At 60.8% G+C, this 15,245-nt stretch overlaps 1 protein-coding gene and 1 long non-coding RNA gene across 6 annotated transcripts; both read left to right on the top strand.

The window, feature by feature from the left end:
* Positions 1-5,050: 5,050 nt before the first annotated feature.
* Positions 5,051-11,335, top strand: LOC128312534 (uncharacterized). Its single transcript, XR_008291942.1, has 3 exons — positions 5,051-7,055; positions 8,059-11,004; positions 11,088-11,335. It is a non-coding gene; the product is annotated as an uncharacterized LOC128312534 (long non-coding RNA).
* On the top strand, positions 11,336-14,122 carry LOC128312528 (uncharacterized). Of its 5 annotated transcripts, XR_008291940.1 has the most exons (4): positions 11,336-12,086; positions 12,587-12,650; positions 12,913-13,146; positions 13,325-14,122. XR_008291940.1 is itself a non-coding variant. In XM_053206756.1 (3 exons), the coding sequence occupies exons 2-3, from the start codon at positions 12,721-12,723 to the stop codon at positions 13,897-13,899; spliced, it is 993 nt and encodes a 330-aa protein (XP_053062731.1). In that variant the 5' UTR covers positions 11,336-12,086; positions 12,587-12,720; the 3' UTR covers positions 13,900-14,122. The 5 variants fall into 5 exon arrangements, 2 of the variants coding, with proteins under 2 accessions (XP_053062731.1, XP_053062727.1); XR_008291938.1 differs by having other exon boundaries at positions 11,336-12,650; XM_053206756.1 differs by having other exon boundaries at positions 12,587-13,138.
* The last annotated feature ends 1,123 nt before the right edge of the window (positions 14,123-15,245 follow it).

Here is a 15,245-nt window from a genome sequence, read left to right as displayed (position 1 = left end):
CTGCCCCCCAGCTGAGGGGCAGGAACCTTGCTGGGGCCCGTCCTGCCCGGGCTCGGGTACTGCCCCTGCTTCTGCGTCCCACCGCGCCACGCCCAGACGAACTTCATTCCTTTACTGGCTCCATGCATCACATTGAGCGCCTACTGCATGCCACTGAACCACCTACATTTCTGAGCACCTGCTGTGTGCTAGGCACGATCTAGATACTGGGTTCCAGTTATGTGTCCTTTTTTTGGTGCACCACTATGTGCGTGTGCCAGGTACGGTATCAGAATGCTTGCCCAGGGCGGTTCAAAGCGGTAAAGCCCAGAACCAGGCCCTGCCCTTACTTCCTTTGGGTCCCCACAGCATTGCCTTGAGCTGGAGGAAAGCAGTTTACCCTCAGCCCAACAGGGGTCTGTGTGCCCCAAGGTCAGCCTGACGGGGGGGGGGCAGTCCCTCGAGGGGATGGCAAGAGGGGGTGGCCCAGCTCCAGCCCGGGATGGGCACCCGGCCCTGGCCACTCACAAGGCCGTGCCACCAGGCTGGCTGCGGCTCTCAGCAGAGCGGCCCCCGTTGCCGGGAGACACTGTGCAAAACAGTGCTGGCTGCTCTGCAAGCCTGGCGTCACCCCCAGCCCCGAGGCCACTGCAAGGAACCCGGTCCCCTTAATTAGAACCTGCCGGCTTGGCCCTGGCCCTCCCCAGGCCCGAGCTGACTTCAGTGGCCGTGAAACTTGCAAACTCTTTCCTGTGTGCTCCCTTGGGCTCCAGCCTGCAGGAGCTTCAGAGGCGACTCACTTCCCCTGGCTGGGGACTGGGCAGGTGCAGCTGCGGCCTGTTGTGGCTCCCGGGTGCGGGGCTGGCACGCCGGCCCATGCCTCTCCGGGCCTGGCACGTGACGGGCACTGGGAAGGGTCTGCCACCCAGACGGGGACACGCCTTCCCGAGCCCCGGCCGAGGCCTCTTCACCCCTTCTTGCTGCCCCAGCCTGCTCCCGCCCGGCTCCCCGGCCCGAGAGCATTGGCCCTGTGTGTGTGTCGGGGTGGGGGGGGACATCTTCCCGGTTCTTCTCTGGGCTTCCACGGCATCTGTGCAGACGTGCTGTGTAGCCCGGAATCCCTCCAGGGTGGGACAATGTGTTTTGTCTACCTCTGCATCTCAGCGCCCACCTCTTGGGTCCCGGCTCCAGCGGGAAAGAGCCACGCCCCCTCTCTGAGGGTCAGAGGCATCAAAGCCCAGCTTCTTCTCCCTACAGACCCCCGGAGCCTGGAGCAGCCTGGCCCATCAGCGTCTCCGGCCAGGTGGATCGGACTGGCTCCAGCTCACAGGCAACTCCTGTCCAAGCCCGGGCCGAGGTTTCCACTTGGAGAAGGTCCCCATGGCTGGGCTGGCTGAGGACCCAGTGCGGAATCTCTGACTAATCCCAGCTGTCCGACCTCTGGTCCCCAAGTGCAAGGGAGCAGCTGGCACTAAACTCGCTCCCCCAGGGCCCCCTCAGCCCTGCCCGTGTGAGAGGTGGCCAGGACCGGGCCCGGGCGTGACACCTTGAGGTCTTCTGGTGCCCCTTTTGTGCCCCAAAGCCCATGCCAGTTTGCAGAACGCCATGGTCCCGGCCTCCAAGAACTGTGTGCAGTGGCTTCCAGAAGGACCAAGCCTGGCTGCGTGTGTTCTCGAAAGGTGGCTGCTCTTTCCCCAGCTCTGGGGTGTCCGTCCACACCGGGGGCGGTGGGATTCCCTGGTGGGAGGCCAGAGGGAAGGGTTGTCAGCCAAGGTGGGGACTTCAAAGGGCTCCTCTGGGCTCCCTGCTCGGGCCCCCGGCTGTGGGATGGGCTGAGCCGCCAGGCTGGCAGCTGGCAAAACACGGCTGTGCTTGCTCGAAGCCCCAAATAGCAAACAAGGGTGCCTTTCTAATTGGGGTGCCAGCAGGGTCCTCCCCGGGGAGGGGGGGAGTTTGAGGGTGGCCTTGGACTTCAGGCATAGGCCGCACCTCCCTGGGGCAGCGTGGGCGGGGTCCCCATCCCTCAGTGTGCGCGACCCTGGCTGGTCCCCGGCCGCCTCCTCCAGCGGCAGGCAACTCAGTTCGTGCTGATTATTAGTTACTAACTTACGAGTGACCCTATTGGGGCAAAGCAGGGACTGGATAGACTCCGGTCACGGTGCGAAGGAGGAGAGGAACCCAGCGCTTATTAAGCACCAACTGCATGCCTGGCTTGGTGTTGGGCAGGGAACGAAGGAGAAACAGCCCATGGGGGTGGGAGAGGGCCGGGAGGATGTGAGGCCAGGCTGTGGGCGGCCCTGGGGTCAGCGGGGAATGGGGAGGCCAGTCCCTTGTCCTTGTGGGTGGGGCCAGCCCGTGTGTCCAGAGGGCCGGCCCGTGTGTCCTTCGGTGGGCTTCGTCCCTGCTAAGGAGGGAGGGGTGGAGGAGAGAAAGCCACAGCTGTGCCCTCCTCCAGCCTCTTTCCTCTCCTGCCTGGCTGCCGGCCAGAACCCCCCCACCTTTGCTGTGGGACCCGGATGGCCTGCCGGGCTCCTCGGTCCTGCGGGGCACATGGGATTTGAACCCTGTTTCCACTCAGGAAAAACCTGGTACATTCCACTCAGGAAAAACCTGGCTCGTCCCTGGGTGTGGCCGGCTGGCCTTGGCCGGGGGCCTGTGCCAACCGAGCGGCCGCTGCGGTGCCCGGGCTCATACACCCCGAAAAGGGCCCCAAAGGCTCAGCCTCACTGACTTAACTGGAGAGTCATTTAAAACCCCTCCAGGGCCGCCTGGCTGGCTCAGTCGGCGGAACCTGCGACTCTTGATCTCAGCGATGCGGGTTCCAGCCCCGTGCTGGGTGTGGAGATTACTTAAAAAAATTTGTTTTTTAATTTAAAATTAACTTAAAGAAAAAAAAAAAAAATCTTTCCAGTTGCTGGGTCACCGAGGTCTCGGTGGCAGGATTCCACGCTCTGGAATCCCGCCAGGGGACAAGCCCGCAGGGACAGGAGGCGGCCTCGAGCTCCTCGCCCCCCAGGACCCGTTCCTCCCACGGGAAAGAAATGCCACGGGCCCTGCCCAGCCTGGCGACGAAGCTCAGTGCCCCGGAGTCCGGTCTCTGACAGCACGCAGGGAGGCCTGGGCTTTTATGGGGCAGGTCAAGGATGCACAGCAGGGGTCCTTGGTCCGCCAGTCCTGCCGGACACCCTAGAGGAGCGCCTTTCTTTCCTTCCTCCTCCCAGGATTGCCGAGACCCCAGGACGTGTGCAGCGGGGTCAGCTCCGTGCCAAGAGGCGCCTAGCAGGCCACACGGAGGCCACCGGGATTCCGCCCAATGTGCCAGTGGGTCCTACAGGTGCCGACCCAGGGAACAGCGTCCTGACCCGCCCCTCCTGTCCCTTTGTATATCCGTTACCTATTTCCTTTTTTAAAATCTTAGCGCTCTCGGGGCGCCTGGGTGGCTCAGTCAGCTAAGCGTCTGACCCTTGATCTCAGCTCAGGTCATGATCTCACGGTTCGTGAGTTCGAGCCCCGCGTTGGGCTCTGCGCTGACAGTGTGGAGCCTGCTTGGGATTCTCTCTCTTCCTCTGTCTCTCTGCCTCTCCTCCATTCTCTCTCTCTCTCAAAAAGAAATAAACATTAAAAACAATAAAATCTTAGAGCTCTTTATTGGGTCTGAAGTTCTGCCCCGAGAGTCCACGTGGGGTGGATGTGAGAAAGCGTAGAGAGTGGCTGAGTCCCCTCCCTCCCTCCTTCCATTGGGAGTGGCCCCCTGTGACTTCCAGGGACAGTGACACTGAGGGCACAGTGTCCCCTTGGCTCTCACCAGCCAGTGGACTTCTGCTCCTTTGCATCCCGGGGTGTTTTCTGGAGAAGGCTCTCTGGGGGCCCCCCCGCAGGGCAGAGTGCTGGGCTCATTCGCATAGGTCAAAGTTCAGGGGCGGCCTTCTCCCCTGCAGGAAGGGATGGGGGGCTGCAGGAGCTCATGGGGGGCCCCCAGTTCTCTGAGGTAGGTCTGAATAATTTGCTACTGCAAGTTAGGGCTTGAAGTGAGTGCGTTAGATGAGATGAATCCTTGGTGGGGACGTGGAAGACAGAACAACGTCTACCCAGAGACGCCCCCGTCCTGAGTCTCCAGAGCCTGGGACCCATAGCTAGCATGGCAAGAGGGACTTTACGGAGGTGGTTAAATTAAGGACCTTGAGGTGGGGAGATTATCCTGGATTATCAGACGGGTCCTTTCAAGAGGGAGGCAGGAGGGTCCGAAAAGGACAGAGGGGTATGAAAGTTTGTGTCTCCCCCAAATCCACATGTCAAAGCCCTCTCGTGGCTGTATTTGGGGCTGGGGCCTCTAAGGAAGTAATTAAGGTCATAGGGGTGGGGCCCCGATCCCAAGGGATTAGTGTCTTTATTAAGAAGAAACACTAGAGAGGCTGTTTTTTCTCTCTCCACCCCTCCTTCTTCCCTCTTTCTCTCCCTGTCTCCACCCTGCCTGCCTCTCCCCACCGGCTGTGTGCGCACCGAGGAAAGGCCCCATGAGGACACAGTGAGAAAGTGGCTGGCTCCAAGCCAGAAGAAGGCTTTTACATCCAGGAACTGAATGGGCCAGATCCGCCCTTGATCTTCGGACTTTCCAGCCTCCAGATCTGTGAGAAATAAAATTCTTTTAAGCCGTCCGGCCAATGATATTTTGTGTGGCAGCTTGAGGACAGGGTTGGGGGCGGGCAGGGGTGGGTGCCGAGATGGAAAAGGGCCCACGACCCACGAACCAAGGGGCGCAGGCAGCTTCTAGGAGCTGGGAGGAGTAAGCCGTTGGATTCTTCCCTAGAGCCTCCAGAAATCGGCTCTGCTGACACCTTGAGTTTTAAGACCTCCGGCCTCCAGAACTGGAAGATCATACATCTGGGTTGTTTTTAGCCATTTCGTGGCCGTTTGGTACAAGCAGCCGCAGGAAGATAACACAGGGGCCACGAGGTCTGGCCTGCCCTGTCTGACCTTCCTTCCCCTTCCCCGGGGAACAGCCCCTGGCCCTTCCTCTGGGAACCTCCCGCCCCGTTCTCAGGCCCTCCCTGTGTGTGGGTGGAGCAGGTGACTAGGACACGGAACAGCACGTCTCCTTGGCCACGGGGCGGGGGGGGGCCTGGGGTTCTGGGGCTCTTCCCGAAACCTCAGGGGGAGAGAAGACCCCTCTTTCCACCGAGGCAGCTGAGGACGGACGTAAGCCTGAAGCACTCGCTGGCCATCTGGCCACATCAGGGGTGGAGGCCACGCCAGAAATCAGGAACGCAGAACCGAGGGAGGTCGAGGGTGCCTCCCGACCACCCCAACCGAGCCCCCAGCAACTTGAGCTTTCCAACGCAGGAACCTTTAGATCCCCTGTGTCACTTGACCAGGTTTGAGGTGGCATTCCGTCACTTGCAACCTGGAGTCCTATACTAATGTCACTCGCTCTCGGCCGCCCGCGATGAGCTCCATTTTCTCAGATGGGAAAGAAAGGGCTGGAATTAGGGCCCGCGGCATGAGAATCATTCCCACCCGGGCCGGTCTTCTCTCCAGAGCGGCCACTTTTAGTGTTTGTTGGGGGCAGTTATGAGTCACCGCACTGCTTCTGGAACAGTTTTTTTTTTTTTGGCGGGGGGGGGGAGCTTCCACGAAAACGCGAGTCCTGCCTGTTTGTGCGTCTTCTACCCATCGTGGTATTTATTGTACGGAAGAAAACGGAGCCCTACCTCTCCCCAAGCAAGCACCTGCTTCGGTCCTCCCGGGCACTCTTCTGCAAATGGACACGCTCTTTTCCAGTGTTTTATTCCACGATGGTCTGGAACAGGGTCTGTGGGGCGTGGGAAAGAAGGTGCACGTGGCTGTCTAGAGAAATCTCGCGGATGCACGTGTGGTAACGGGCAGGGTAAATGCGCACAGAGGCCAACGTGGTCGTTATGGGAGGCGGCACAGAAGCGGGGTGGGCAGGGCCCCCCGCGCCCTCTGGCAGGCTGGGCGTCCACCGAGGTCTCTGTGGCTTCTGTGTTCACAGCCCGGGGGACAGACGAGCCACCGCTTTTGCTCTGGGGTCTGGGTGTGATGCCACCGTGATAAGGAGTATGATTTCGTATCTTCTATTTGCCCCTCGGATCCTGACGCCACCTTCCCCTGCTTCCTGCCTCGAGGGTGCCCTGTGCGGACAAGGGGCTCCTGTGCCCTCCACCTTCTGGCTGGGAAGCCCTACGGCGGGCTAGAGAGAGGGAGGAGGCTGAGGGCAAGGTGTCCATTCTCCTGGCTCCTTCCGTTCGATGCCTGTGTTCGTTTCTGCTACAACGAAGTACCATGGACAGGGCGAGGGGTGGGGGGGAGGCGGGGGCGCGTAAACCACAGAAGTTCCTTCAGGAGGTCACTAAGTCTCAAATCAAGGTGTCAGGCAGGGCCCCGGCCTCCCTGGAGGCTCCGGGAACATCCTTCCTGGCCTCTCCAGGCTGCGGGTGGCTCCGGGCGATCTTTGGCTTGTGACAACACCAAGACATTCTCTGACTCCTTGTCACATGGCCTTCTCTGCATCTCTCTGTCTCCTCTCTTCTCATAAGGTCGCCGGTCAGATTTCAGACCCACCCCAAATCCAGGATGATCTCGTCATCTCAGGATCCTTAAATAATTATATCCAAGAGGACCCTATTACCAAATGAGGTCCCAGACAGACAGGAATTTTGGAGGACACTATTCAGCCCACCGCAAAACCCTCATGGACTGGCTGGGTCTTTCTGACCAAAGGTCCGACAAGGGTCCTGTCTGCATGACTCTTTTATTCTGGGCCTCCGGCCTTTGGTGCCTCTGGTGGTAAGGCTCTGATGGCACCAGCCCTGGGACCCTACATTCTCCTTTCCCTTCTCGGTTTCCCTATACCCCACCTCGTGAACGAAGGCTCCTTGAATGACCTGAAAGAACTATCAGTTTCCTGTTGGGGTGTTGATGGACATACTCTTCATCACGGGGCACTCAGCCCATCTCCTTCCATCCTCGAAATTAGTATCACTCCCTCCTGGATGAAGAGACAGGTTCAGCAAGGCCGAGCTACCCGCCCGAAGCCATTCCGCTGAGATGTACCACGGGTAATGCCCTCCTTCTCTCAGGATGCCAGGCAAAGCCAGTTCTGCCTCCGAGAGGCATCCTTTGGGGTGTGGAGAGGTGGGGACAGTGGGGCCTGACTCCGGACTCGTGTCGCTGCAGGTGAATGGAAACCCAGCTCCAACTGGCTCCAAGCAAAAGAGAGAATTTGTTGGCTCCTGTGCCTGAAAAATCTGGGGGTGGGGGGTGGGGAGTGGACTCGCTCGAGGCACCTCCGGCTTCAGGTGTGCAAATGATGGCGAAGAAGGGCATGTGTCCCCCCTGTCGGCTCTGTGTCTCTGTGCCAGCTCCGTTCTTGGGTGACTGTGCCTGGGAGGGGTGGGGGCAAGATGGGTCCTGACTCCCCAGCTTCAGGTTCCCAGCGGGAAGGGAGCTTGTCTCTCCACGGCCTGCAGAAGTCCCAGGGAAGACGCTGGTGTCAGGCAGGTGGCTCCCCAAGGGGAAATCAGGGTGCCGCTGGAAGCTCCTGGAAAAGGCAGGTGCTTGGTGGGGAAGGTGGGCGGAGGTTTTATCGGTCACCTGAGGCAGTGGAGGAAGGAAGGGCCGGGCAGATGTGGGACCGGGGCTTCTCCCACCTTCCACCTTAGCAGAGGGATCCTCCCGAGCCAGGTATTGGGAAGCAGGAGGTGGGCGGTGTGTCGGGGGAGGGGGATGAAGGCACTTGGGTGCAGAAGGCCACCCCACGTGGTCCCAGGACGTCAGCACCATAAACCCTCCCTAGGGATGGGAGTCTTCAGGAGCTGATGTCCCCAGCTCCAGGAAGGTAGCGAACCAGCAGGATGGAATCCCATCTGCCGCCTCCTCGCTGTGTGACCTTGGGCCAGCACCATCGTCTTCTGGGCCTCAGTTTCCCTGCTGTTAAACGGGGGCCTGCTCCCCATTGCCGAGAGATCAGAGGGAGGACCAGCAAGCATCTGACAAGTGCCCTGTGAGGACCTAGGAACCTGGCTTCTGGTCTCGTCTTCACAGTGTCTCCTGTCTTTCCAGGTGTCCTCGGTGTCCTGTCTGGTCATCCGGTGGCCAGGCAGCTTGGAGGCCATAGAGGCTGGCTGCGTGTCGCCTGCTGACTTCCCACCCTCGGTGTCTTCAGTAACTGCTTGTGGGAGGCTGAGGTGTGAGTCACGGGAGGTGCCGGGTGAGGCCGCGGGGCCCGGGGGGCCCCGAGCTGAGTACCAGCTCTCATGCCAACTTGGTGCCAGGCCAGCGTGGGCCACCGAGGAGGAAGAATCAGAGCATCTCTGTCTGAACCCAGGCCCTGCCTCCTCCCAGCCGGAGTCCCACTTGGGGCAAGCCTGTCCCCTTGGCGCCTCAGTCTCCGCCCCCACCAAAGTCAGGGCAGGGCTACAAGAGCGTGGGGAGGTGGAGCAGGCCGGCGCCTTGCACGGGCTGCTCACTAGGTAGGAGGCTCGGCGGCTGGTTTATCGAACGGCCCAGTGTGGTTTGACACGGCTCCAGTCCTTCGGTCCCCGGCTGCACTCTGTCAAATCGTCCCTTCCTCGACTTCCAGTTTCCTTCACTTTCGGTTTTCACTGAAAGTGTTCGGACTCTCTGCTCTGTCCCTTCCCGCTCCCCTCTGCTCTCTGTCTTTGCTCCTCCTGTGGGTTAGGTAGGGGTTGAGGGGAGCAAGATTCAGGGTGTATGGTCTCCCTTGCCCTGGTCCTTGGCTGTTCTCTCTCTGGAGCCTCTTGGTGAGCCATTATTCCCCCCCCACCCATCCTTGCCCTCAGCTCCTGTCCCTGGTGAGATGCACCCTTGATCTGCGGCCCCTCCCTGGATGCAGGTTCACAAGGGCGGCCTCACCTCCTCCATCATTTGTTTGACCCCCGTGGGGCCCATTCCTGCTCCCACCTCTCTTTGACTCTTCCTCTTCTGAGAGGTCCGTTTTGAAGTATTTGCCTCTTGGTTCTGTGTAAATCTTCTTCAGCTTGCCCCCTGGCCCCCTGGGATTCTCCAGCCCATACTAGGGGGTGAAACGAAGATGTTACTGACCAAGCAGGAGCCAGGTTTTCTGCTCCAGAGACTCAGTCCAGTTGGGCCTGGCGGAAAGCAGGCGGAGGTAGCACAGGGCCGCCTTGTACAGGTGTTAAGGCTGTGTACTGCACAAGGGTACCTCAACCGTGAGGACACTGTTGTCAGTGCACATCCAAACTGACCTATGTGAGGCGTGTGGGTAAGTGTCAGTATGCAGGCCTGTGTCTCTGGGTGGCTGAGGCAAGCCTCCTTTATGTGAACCCCACACTGGCTTGGACACACTCAGGGCGGCACCTGTATACTTCCGCACACGCACGGATGTGTGCAGCTATGCCCAACCCCCGCTGAGCTCAGAGGATGCCTTGAGGTCCCTCCACCTGCTTGCTGCTCTCGCACCCAGTCCTCACCCTCACCGGGCTCCTCGGGGGCGGTCCTGAGGCAGGGTTCAAGGAGTAAGTAGAGGCCAAATAAGCGAATGAATGAAAGAAGGGGCACAGAGGGCAAACGGCATAGAAAGGAGTAGGCACGCAGCTGAGCATCTGACCGCGTGCCTTTGCTTCCTGGGTTGAGCAGTGTTCTGGACCCCGGCCAGCTTCAGGGTCTGTGCTGCGGGGAGGGCCGGCCTTTCTCTCCGCTTAAACCCCCAAGTGGCTCGGGGTCTGGGTCTGCAGTGTCTCCCAGACCAGCGTCTTCCGGCCCTTGGGACCAGTAGTGGAGCACTGCCCTTGGAGTCCAAAGTGGGAGCCCCCACGGGCCACCTGGGTGTCCCCTGCCCCGGCAGCAGCTGCCAGCCACGGAGAAAGGGGAGTGCCAAGGAGAGGGCGAATGCTTTCCCAAGGCCCCTGTGTGCCCCTCCGGGAACGCCTGGCCTCCTTCCTCCCGCCCCTGGCAGCAGGGGCTCCCCGGGGCGTCCTGGGTATGGGCCTGGGGGCAGGGAGCCGGGCGAGCTCCGTCCTCGCCAGCCCGCGGGGAGTCTGTCTGCCCCTCCCTGGGCTCTGGTGAGAGACTAGAACACAAAGCTATTTTTATTTATGATAGTGTCAGTGGGCTGGCCTCCGTCTAGACAGCGGGTGTTATCATTCGGGGCCATCCTGGAATGCGCAGCCCCATTTATTGAGAACAGAAGACCATGTGCAGATTAAGCGGCTCATAAAAATAAGCTGGGAACTGATACCGGGCCGGGCAAGCCAAGGTAACCGGCGAGGTCAGCCGTGCACGTTGCTTTTGGACACCGGGATGTTTTCAGAGAAAACGAGGATTGATGTGGCCGCAAGGGTGGGCGTGGCCTGAGCCTGCCAGTTCCCCTCTGGATGACGCATTTAGCTGCCTCGGGGCCTCAGGGTGCTCATCTGTAAAACGGGCACGAACACAGAACGTCTGTCTCAGGATGAGGACTACGTGGCTAAGGGGGAGAAAGAGTTTGGGAAGGTGCCGGCACACAGCGAAAGCTCCGCGATATTACTGCCTCTGTTATCATTCTGCCCCTTCAACCTTTGGAGCGTGGCCACGAGGAGGAAAAGGCAGCAAGAGTGGCCTTGACCCAGCCCTTCCGAAGGGCCGAGGCAGCTGCGGTTGAGACTTCTACGTGGGCACACTGGGGCAGAGCTGGAGGGCCCAGACCTGGGCAGGAGAGAGCTCCAGTGGGGGTGGCAGAGGTAGGGACCCGGCTCCACCCCAGCAGACGGTCCCAGCACCCTCTGAGCCTTGGTTTCTGCTTCTGAGAAATGGGGAGGCTGGGGGGTCCCTTGCAGGCTTGCCTGGGATGGAGCGCGCCCAGTGCTCAGGGCGCTGTGTGGACGCCTGGCTTCTGTGAACCAGGCACTGACAGAGCCCATGGCAGAGCAGGCCCCGCGGCCCTTTGGGTTGGGGCTTTAGGAAGGAACAGAGCCTCTCCTGGTATCTGATGCCGTCCTGCTGTCCTGCCGTCCTGCCTTCCCGCTCCCACCCCGACACTGACTAAAGGTACACATGTGTTCTTCTGCGTTGCCCTGACATCGCCCTGGCCTGGGGCCTCTGTGGTCAGAGGCCTTGTGCTTTTCCTTCAGCTTCCGTGGTTTCTCCGGCTCACCCTTCGCACCCAGCGCGCCGCCCCACCTTCGCGAGGTCTCCATCCCAGCCTCTGCTTTGGAAGACACCTGCCCTCTCCTTCCTGTGATAGGAGAAGCTCTGGGTGGGGTCCACCCTGTCCCCAGGGGCCACACCCAGCACCCCCTGAACGAATGAGAACCCAGCTCTGCAGGGAAGCGGGCTGTCCTCAGCCACCCAACAAGGGAGACTTCGGCGTGGGGGGGGGGGGGAGTCGAGAGAGAGTGTGTGTGTATGTGGCCTGTCTGAGCAACCAAGGTCACAGTGGACCCGCCAGACAGCGCTGTCCAGGGGATAGCATGCATCAGCGCGTGCCAAGTGAGTGCTTTCGCCGGCACACGCGAGTTCTCAGGCCCGTGGCGTTGGGTGGAGGCGGACGGTAGGCTCGTGCCTACTTTGGGGGGTGGCTGTGAGGCTCACAGAGGTGGTTTCGTTTTCCCAGGACCACCCAGGAGTCTCTGAGCTGCAGGTGGAGCCCAGATCTTTTCCCCTGCGTCTTTTTTGGAACCTACTACCCCCGGGAAGGAGAGAGCCCAGCGGGAGCTCCCGCCCAGGAACGACTTAGGAAGAAGGCAGCCTCGATTTACCCGGGTGTGCTGGGGTTTGCCGTCCACTGCCCCCCAGGCCCCGAGGCATGGCGGCAGCATCCCTGGGCTGACCCGCTGACACTGTGAGTGCCTGAGGGACCCGTCACCAGGCACAGAAGAAGCGCACAAACCGCACCCCCCCCTCCTTTCCCAGGATGCTCTGCAATGCGTGGGCTCAGAGTAGCCACCTCGACCGCTCCGAGGGAAAGAGGACCCCAGAGGGCAGGGCTCAGGGAGCCACACGGACAGGCTCAGGCTCTTCCCCAAGAGCATAGGCTGACTGCTGGATTTCAAGACAGGAGCGCCCAGGGCGGTTCGGTCAGAGCCACAGCCTAGACCAGGAGCTGCCTAGAGGTGGGAGGATATCTGGACGTAAGCAGAATAAATGACCCGGGTCCCCGAAGTTCTGGGTTTAAGCCTCCTTCATGGGGCCGCCTGGGGGAGGCACACAGGCTGTGAGCTCAGACAGCATTCTTACTATTATTATCTCCAACCCTTAAATGGCACTCCCTGTGTGGCAGATACTTCCTAGCAAGAGCCACTCCACGAGCAGGTCCTGTCACCACCCCCGTTTCACAGAGGAACCTGCCCAAGTGGGCTCGATCCCCAGCCCCGCCGAAAACTCCTATTTATTTTTCAAAACCCTGGTAGGGCATCCCTACGCTGATCTCCTGGTGGGGGCCATCCTTCCCCCCAACCCCCCTTGGAGCCCCATTTCCCACACCTGCCGGTCTGTGCCCATCCACTGGGCTCCTTGCTCAGAAGCCTGCTTTCCGGAGTCTGAATCCCCATCCGGCACAGACAGGGGGTCAAGACGTGTTTGCCGAACGGGACAGCAGAGGCTGTGGCCCCTTTTCTCGTTACTCCCACAGGACCTCCTGGAGGAAAATGTTGCTTGTCTCCCCCGCAGGTGGTCAGGAAACCTGTCCTTTAAAGGTGACTCTGGGCAGGTCTGCTGGCCCAGCCCACCCCCCAGTTCATCTTTCCTGGAAACTGGGGGTGGGCGATGCCTACAGAGGGGACCCCCCCCCCCAAGCTTCCAGGGACGGCGGCAGGAGGCACGAGCAGAAGCCATGGGACCAGAGGGAGGGGTGTCCCCGGGGAGGCACAGGCATATCCAAGATGCTTATCTTTCCCCCTCTCTCGTCAACGGCTATTACGCCGCCTTGGGCCTGTGTGGGCTTTGCAACTTTTCGAGGCGTTGCCTCGAACCCAGTTCTCCTTGACCCTTTGCAACACCGTGAGCTGGGCTGGAGTGGTTCTTCCCACTTCGCAGAAGAGGAAATGGAGACCCCCCAAAGGTGATGCCCAGCCTCACAGGATCAGCGCCTGGTATTCTGAAGTCCCCCGGCCTGTAGATCTCTGTCGGCTTCACCCTGCAGCGGGCCAGCCTGGAAACTTCCTAAATTCCGCCACCGTGTCCGGTTCGCGGGTGAGGGCCCCCTGCTTACGATCCTCTCTCTTTCGGGTTTCCTGGAGGACTCTGAATGGGGGGGGGGGGGCAAGGGCTGGGGGTGGGTGGCAGGAAGTCGGACTCCTTAGGGCTGCCGGGAAAGGCGCCCCAGGGGGCAGGGTCCCAGGGCCGGCATGCTGTTCCTTCTGTCGTGCAGCCACCAGGCCCGGCTCCTCCCAGCGTGGCCCTCAGAGGCGGCTCCTTCCAGGGAGAGCCAGACTCCAGCCTGCTAGCAGAGGATGTTTTCCTGCACAGTGGACAAAACATTTCTGGCACTTTCAGGAGGGGACTGAACAGTCTGTCCACTTTGGCTGCGTTCGGGGTTCCTGGACGGGCGCAAGTGTGCTTTCACAGGCAACAAGATTAATCACACAGCAACCTCCCTCCCTCCCGGCTCCTCACCTGCCCCGCCCCGTCCCCTGTCACCCGCGCTGTGCTCCGGAGCAAACTTCTGAGAAGTCATTCCAAGTGGCCTCAGGAAGTGAACACTCGAGTCACGCGCCTCCCGCCACAGGCCTCCTCGGTGAGGGGGAGGGGCTGGGAAACACCCCCGACCCCGAGTCCCGTGAACCCCAGCCGTCTCACGTGGGGCACGTCCCATCCCAACTGACTGCTTTGGCCTCTGACCTGACGCAGTGGCCTGGATCCGACGGCCGTTCCTCCTGGTGCCTCTCTGGTGGAAGTTCATCAGAATTTCCCGAGGTTTGGGAAGCTTCCAGAACCCCCGGATGAGATGTGGTCCCAGCCCTGGTTCCCTGTGTCCTTCCACGCTCCATTTAGAAAGGTCTCTGAGGCACCTGGGTGGCTCGGTTGGTTAAGCGATCACCTTCGGCTTAGGTCATGATCAGGTTCATGAGTTCGAGCCCCGTGTGAGGCTCGGAGCCTGGAGCCCGCTTCCGATTCTGTGTCACTGTCTCTGCCCCTCCCCCGCTCACGTTTTTTTTCTCTCTCTCTCTCTCTCAAATATAAATAAACATTAAAAAAAATTTTTTTTTTTAAAGGCCGGTCTCAAGTGGCCAAAGTGAAATCAGTGGGTAGGGCCAGGATAGATCAGGAGAGAAAGGGAGAGGTCTGTGTCCAGAACTTCCGGGCCACGCCCAGGGCTGGGTGGGGGATGTGGTGGGGGGACAACCCTGGCCTGGAGGGCCCGCTCCAAGGGACGCCTCGTTGCAAAGCTGTTCTCAAGGTCTCGAGGTTTGCTCTAGACCCTGCCTGTCCCAGAGGGCCCAGCAGTAAACATCAGACAGAACATTCCACGAGCTTAGGGTCCTGGCAAGACACCCCGAGGCCAGGGCCACACGGCCACCCCAGGCAGGTCTGACGCTTTGGAAATTGGGCCCCCACCCTGGCTGCACTCGAGGCAGAACAGGTTTGGGCGGCACGGGGGTGGGGAGCAGCGAGACCACTCTGCAGAGGCCCGTGGGCTGGCGCCGGGGCCCTGAACCCGCCGGGGCAAGCTGAACTCCGGCGGGAGGCAGGCTGCTAACCAGTAAGCAAGTTGTAAAAACCCAAGTCAGACACAACATCTGGCAGCTGCTTCAAATAGTTCTCCGTCTGAAGGTGGAGTCGCTCGCGGCCTTCCAGTAAATCAAACCATGTGCGACGAGGGGCCTGTGCCGGCCTGAAGCACCCTGCTTGGCCGGGCCCCAGCCGCGCCTCCGGTCTCCCTGGCTCTTTAAATAGCCTGGGGTTCACATTCCATTTCCTTGTACGATCACTGTGGAGCCGGCCTGGCCGGAGAAGCTTCAGGATGCGGGCCGCCTCCTTTGGTACCCCCCGAAAAGGATGGAGGGAAACGGGCACCGAGACGCCACCCAGTCCCCCGGCTCGGCCTCCGGACAATGCCCGTGTCTTCCTAGACCCCGGGACCCCTCACCGTGGCTGGTCAGGGCGAGACCCAGGGAGGGCCCGGGTGCCCTGTCCGCCGCCAACTTGCAAGGCCTGTGCCCTGCCCCGTGGCTTCCACGCGCGGCCTGGGCGCCCACCCCACGGAAGAATGGTCATCAGTGCCAGAGCAGATGTGCTCCGGTGGGACCCGCCCTGAGAGGCGGGGGCAGAAGGGCGGGCTGCCGTAGCCG

Source organism: Acinonyx jubatus, chromosome C1, assembly GCF_027475565.1.
Source record: "Acinonyx jubatus isolate Ajub_Pintada_27869175 chromosome C1, VMU_Ajub_asm_v1.0, whole genome shotgun sequence".
Taxonomy (NCBI): domain Eukaryota; kingdom Metazoa; phylum Chordata; class Mammalia; order Carnivora; family Felidae; genus Acinonyx; species Acinonyx jubatus.
The sequence above is the reverse complement of the archived record's forward strand: the minus strand, read 5'-3'. Positions and strand labels throughout refer to the sequence as shown.

What these genes read in the sequence shown, in the direction of transcription:
- LOC128312528 (XM_053206756.1), top strand. Translation starts at nt 12,721, where the DNA reads ATGCCTACAGAGGGGACCCCCCCCCCCAAGCTTCCAGGGACGGCGGCA. An exon ending in AAATTCCGCCACCGTGTCCG is followed by an intron (nt 13,139 to 13,324) that starts GTTCGCGGGTGA and finishes TCTGTCGTGCAG; the next exon opens with CCACCAGGCCCGGCTCCTCC.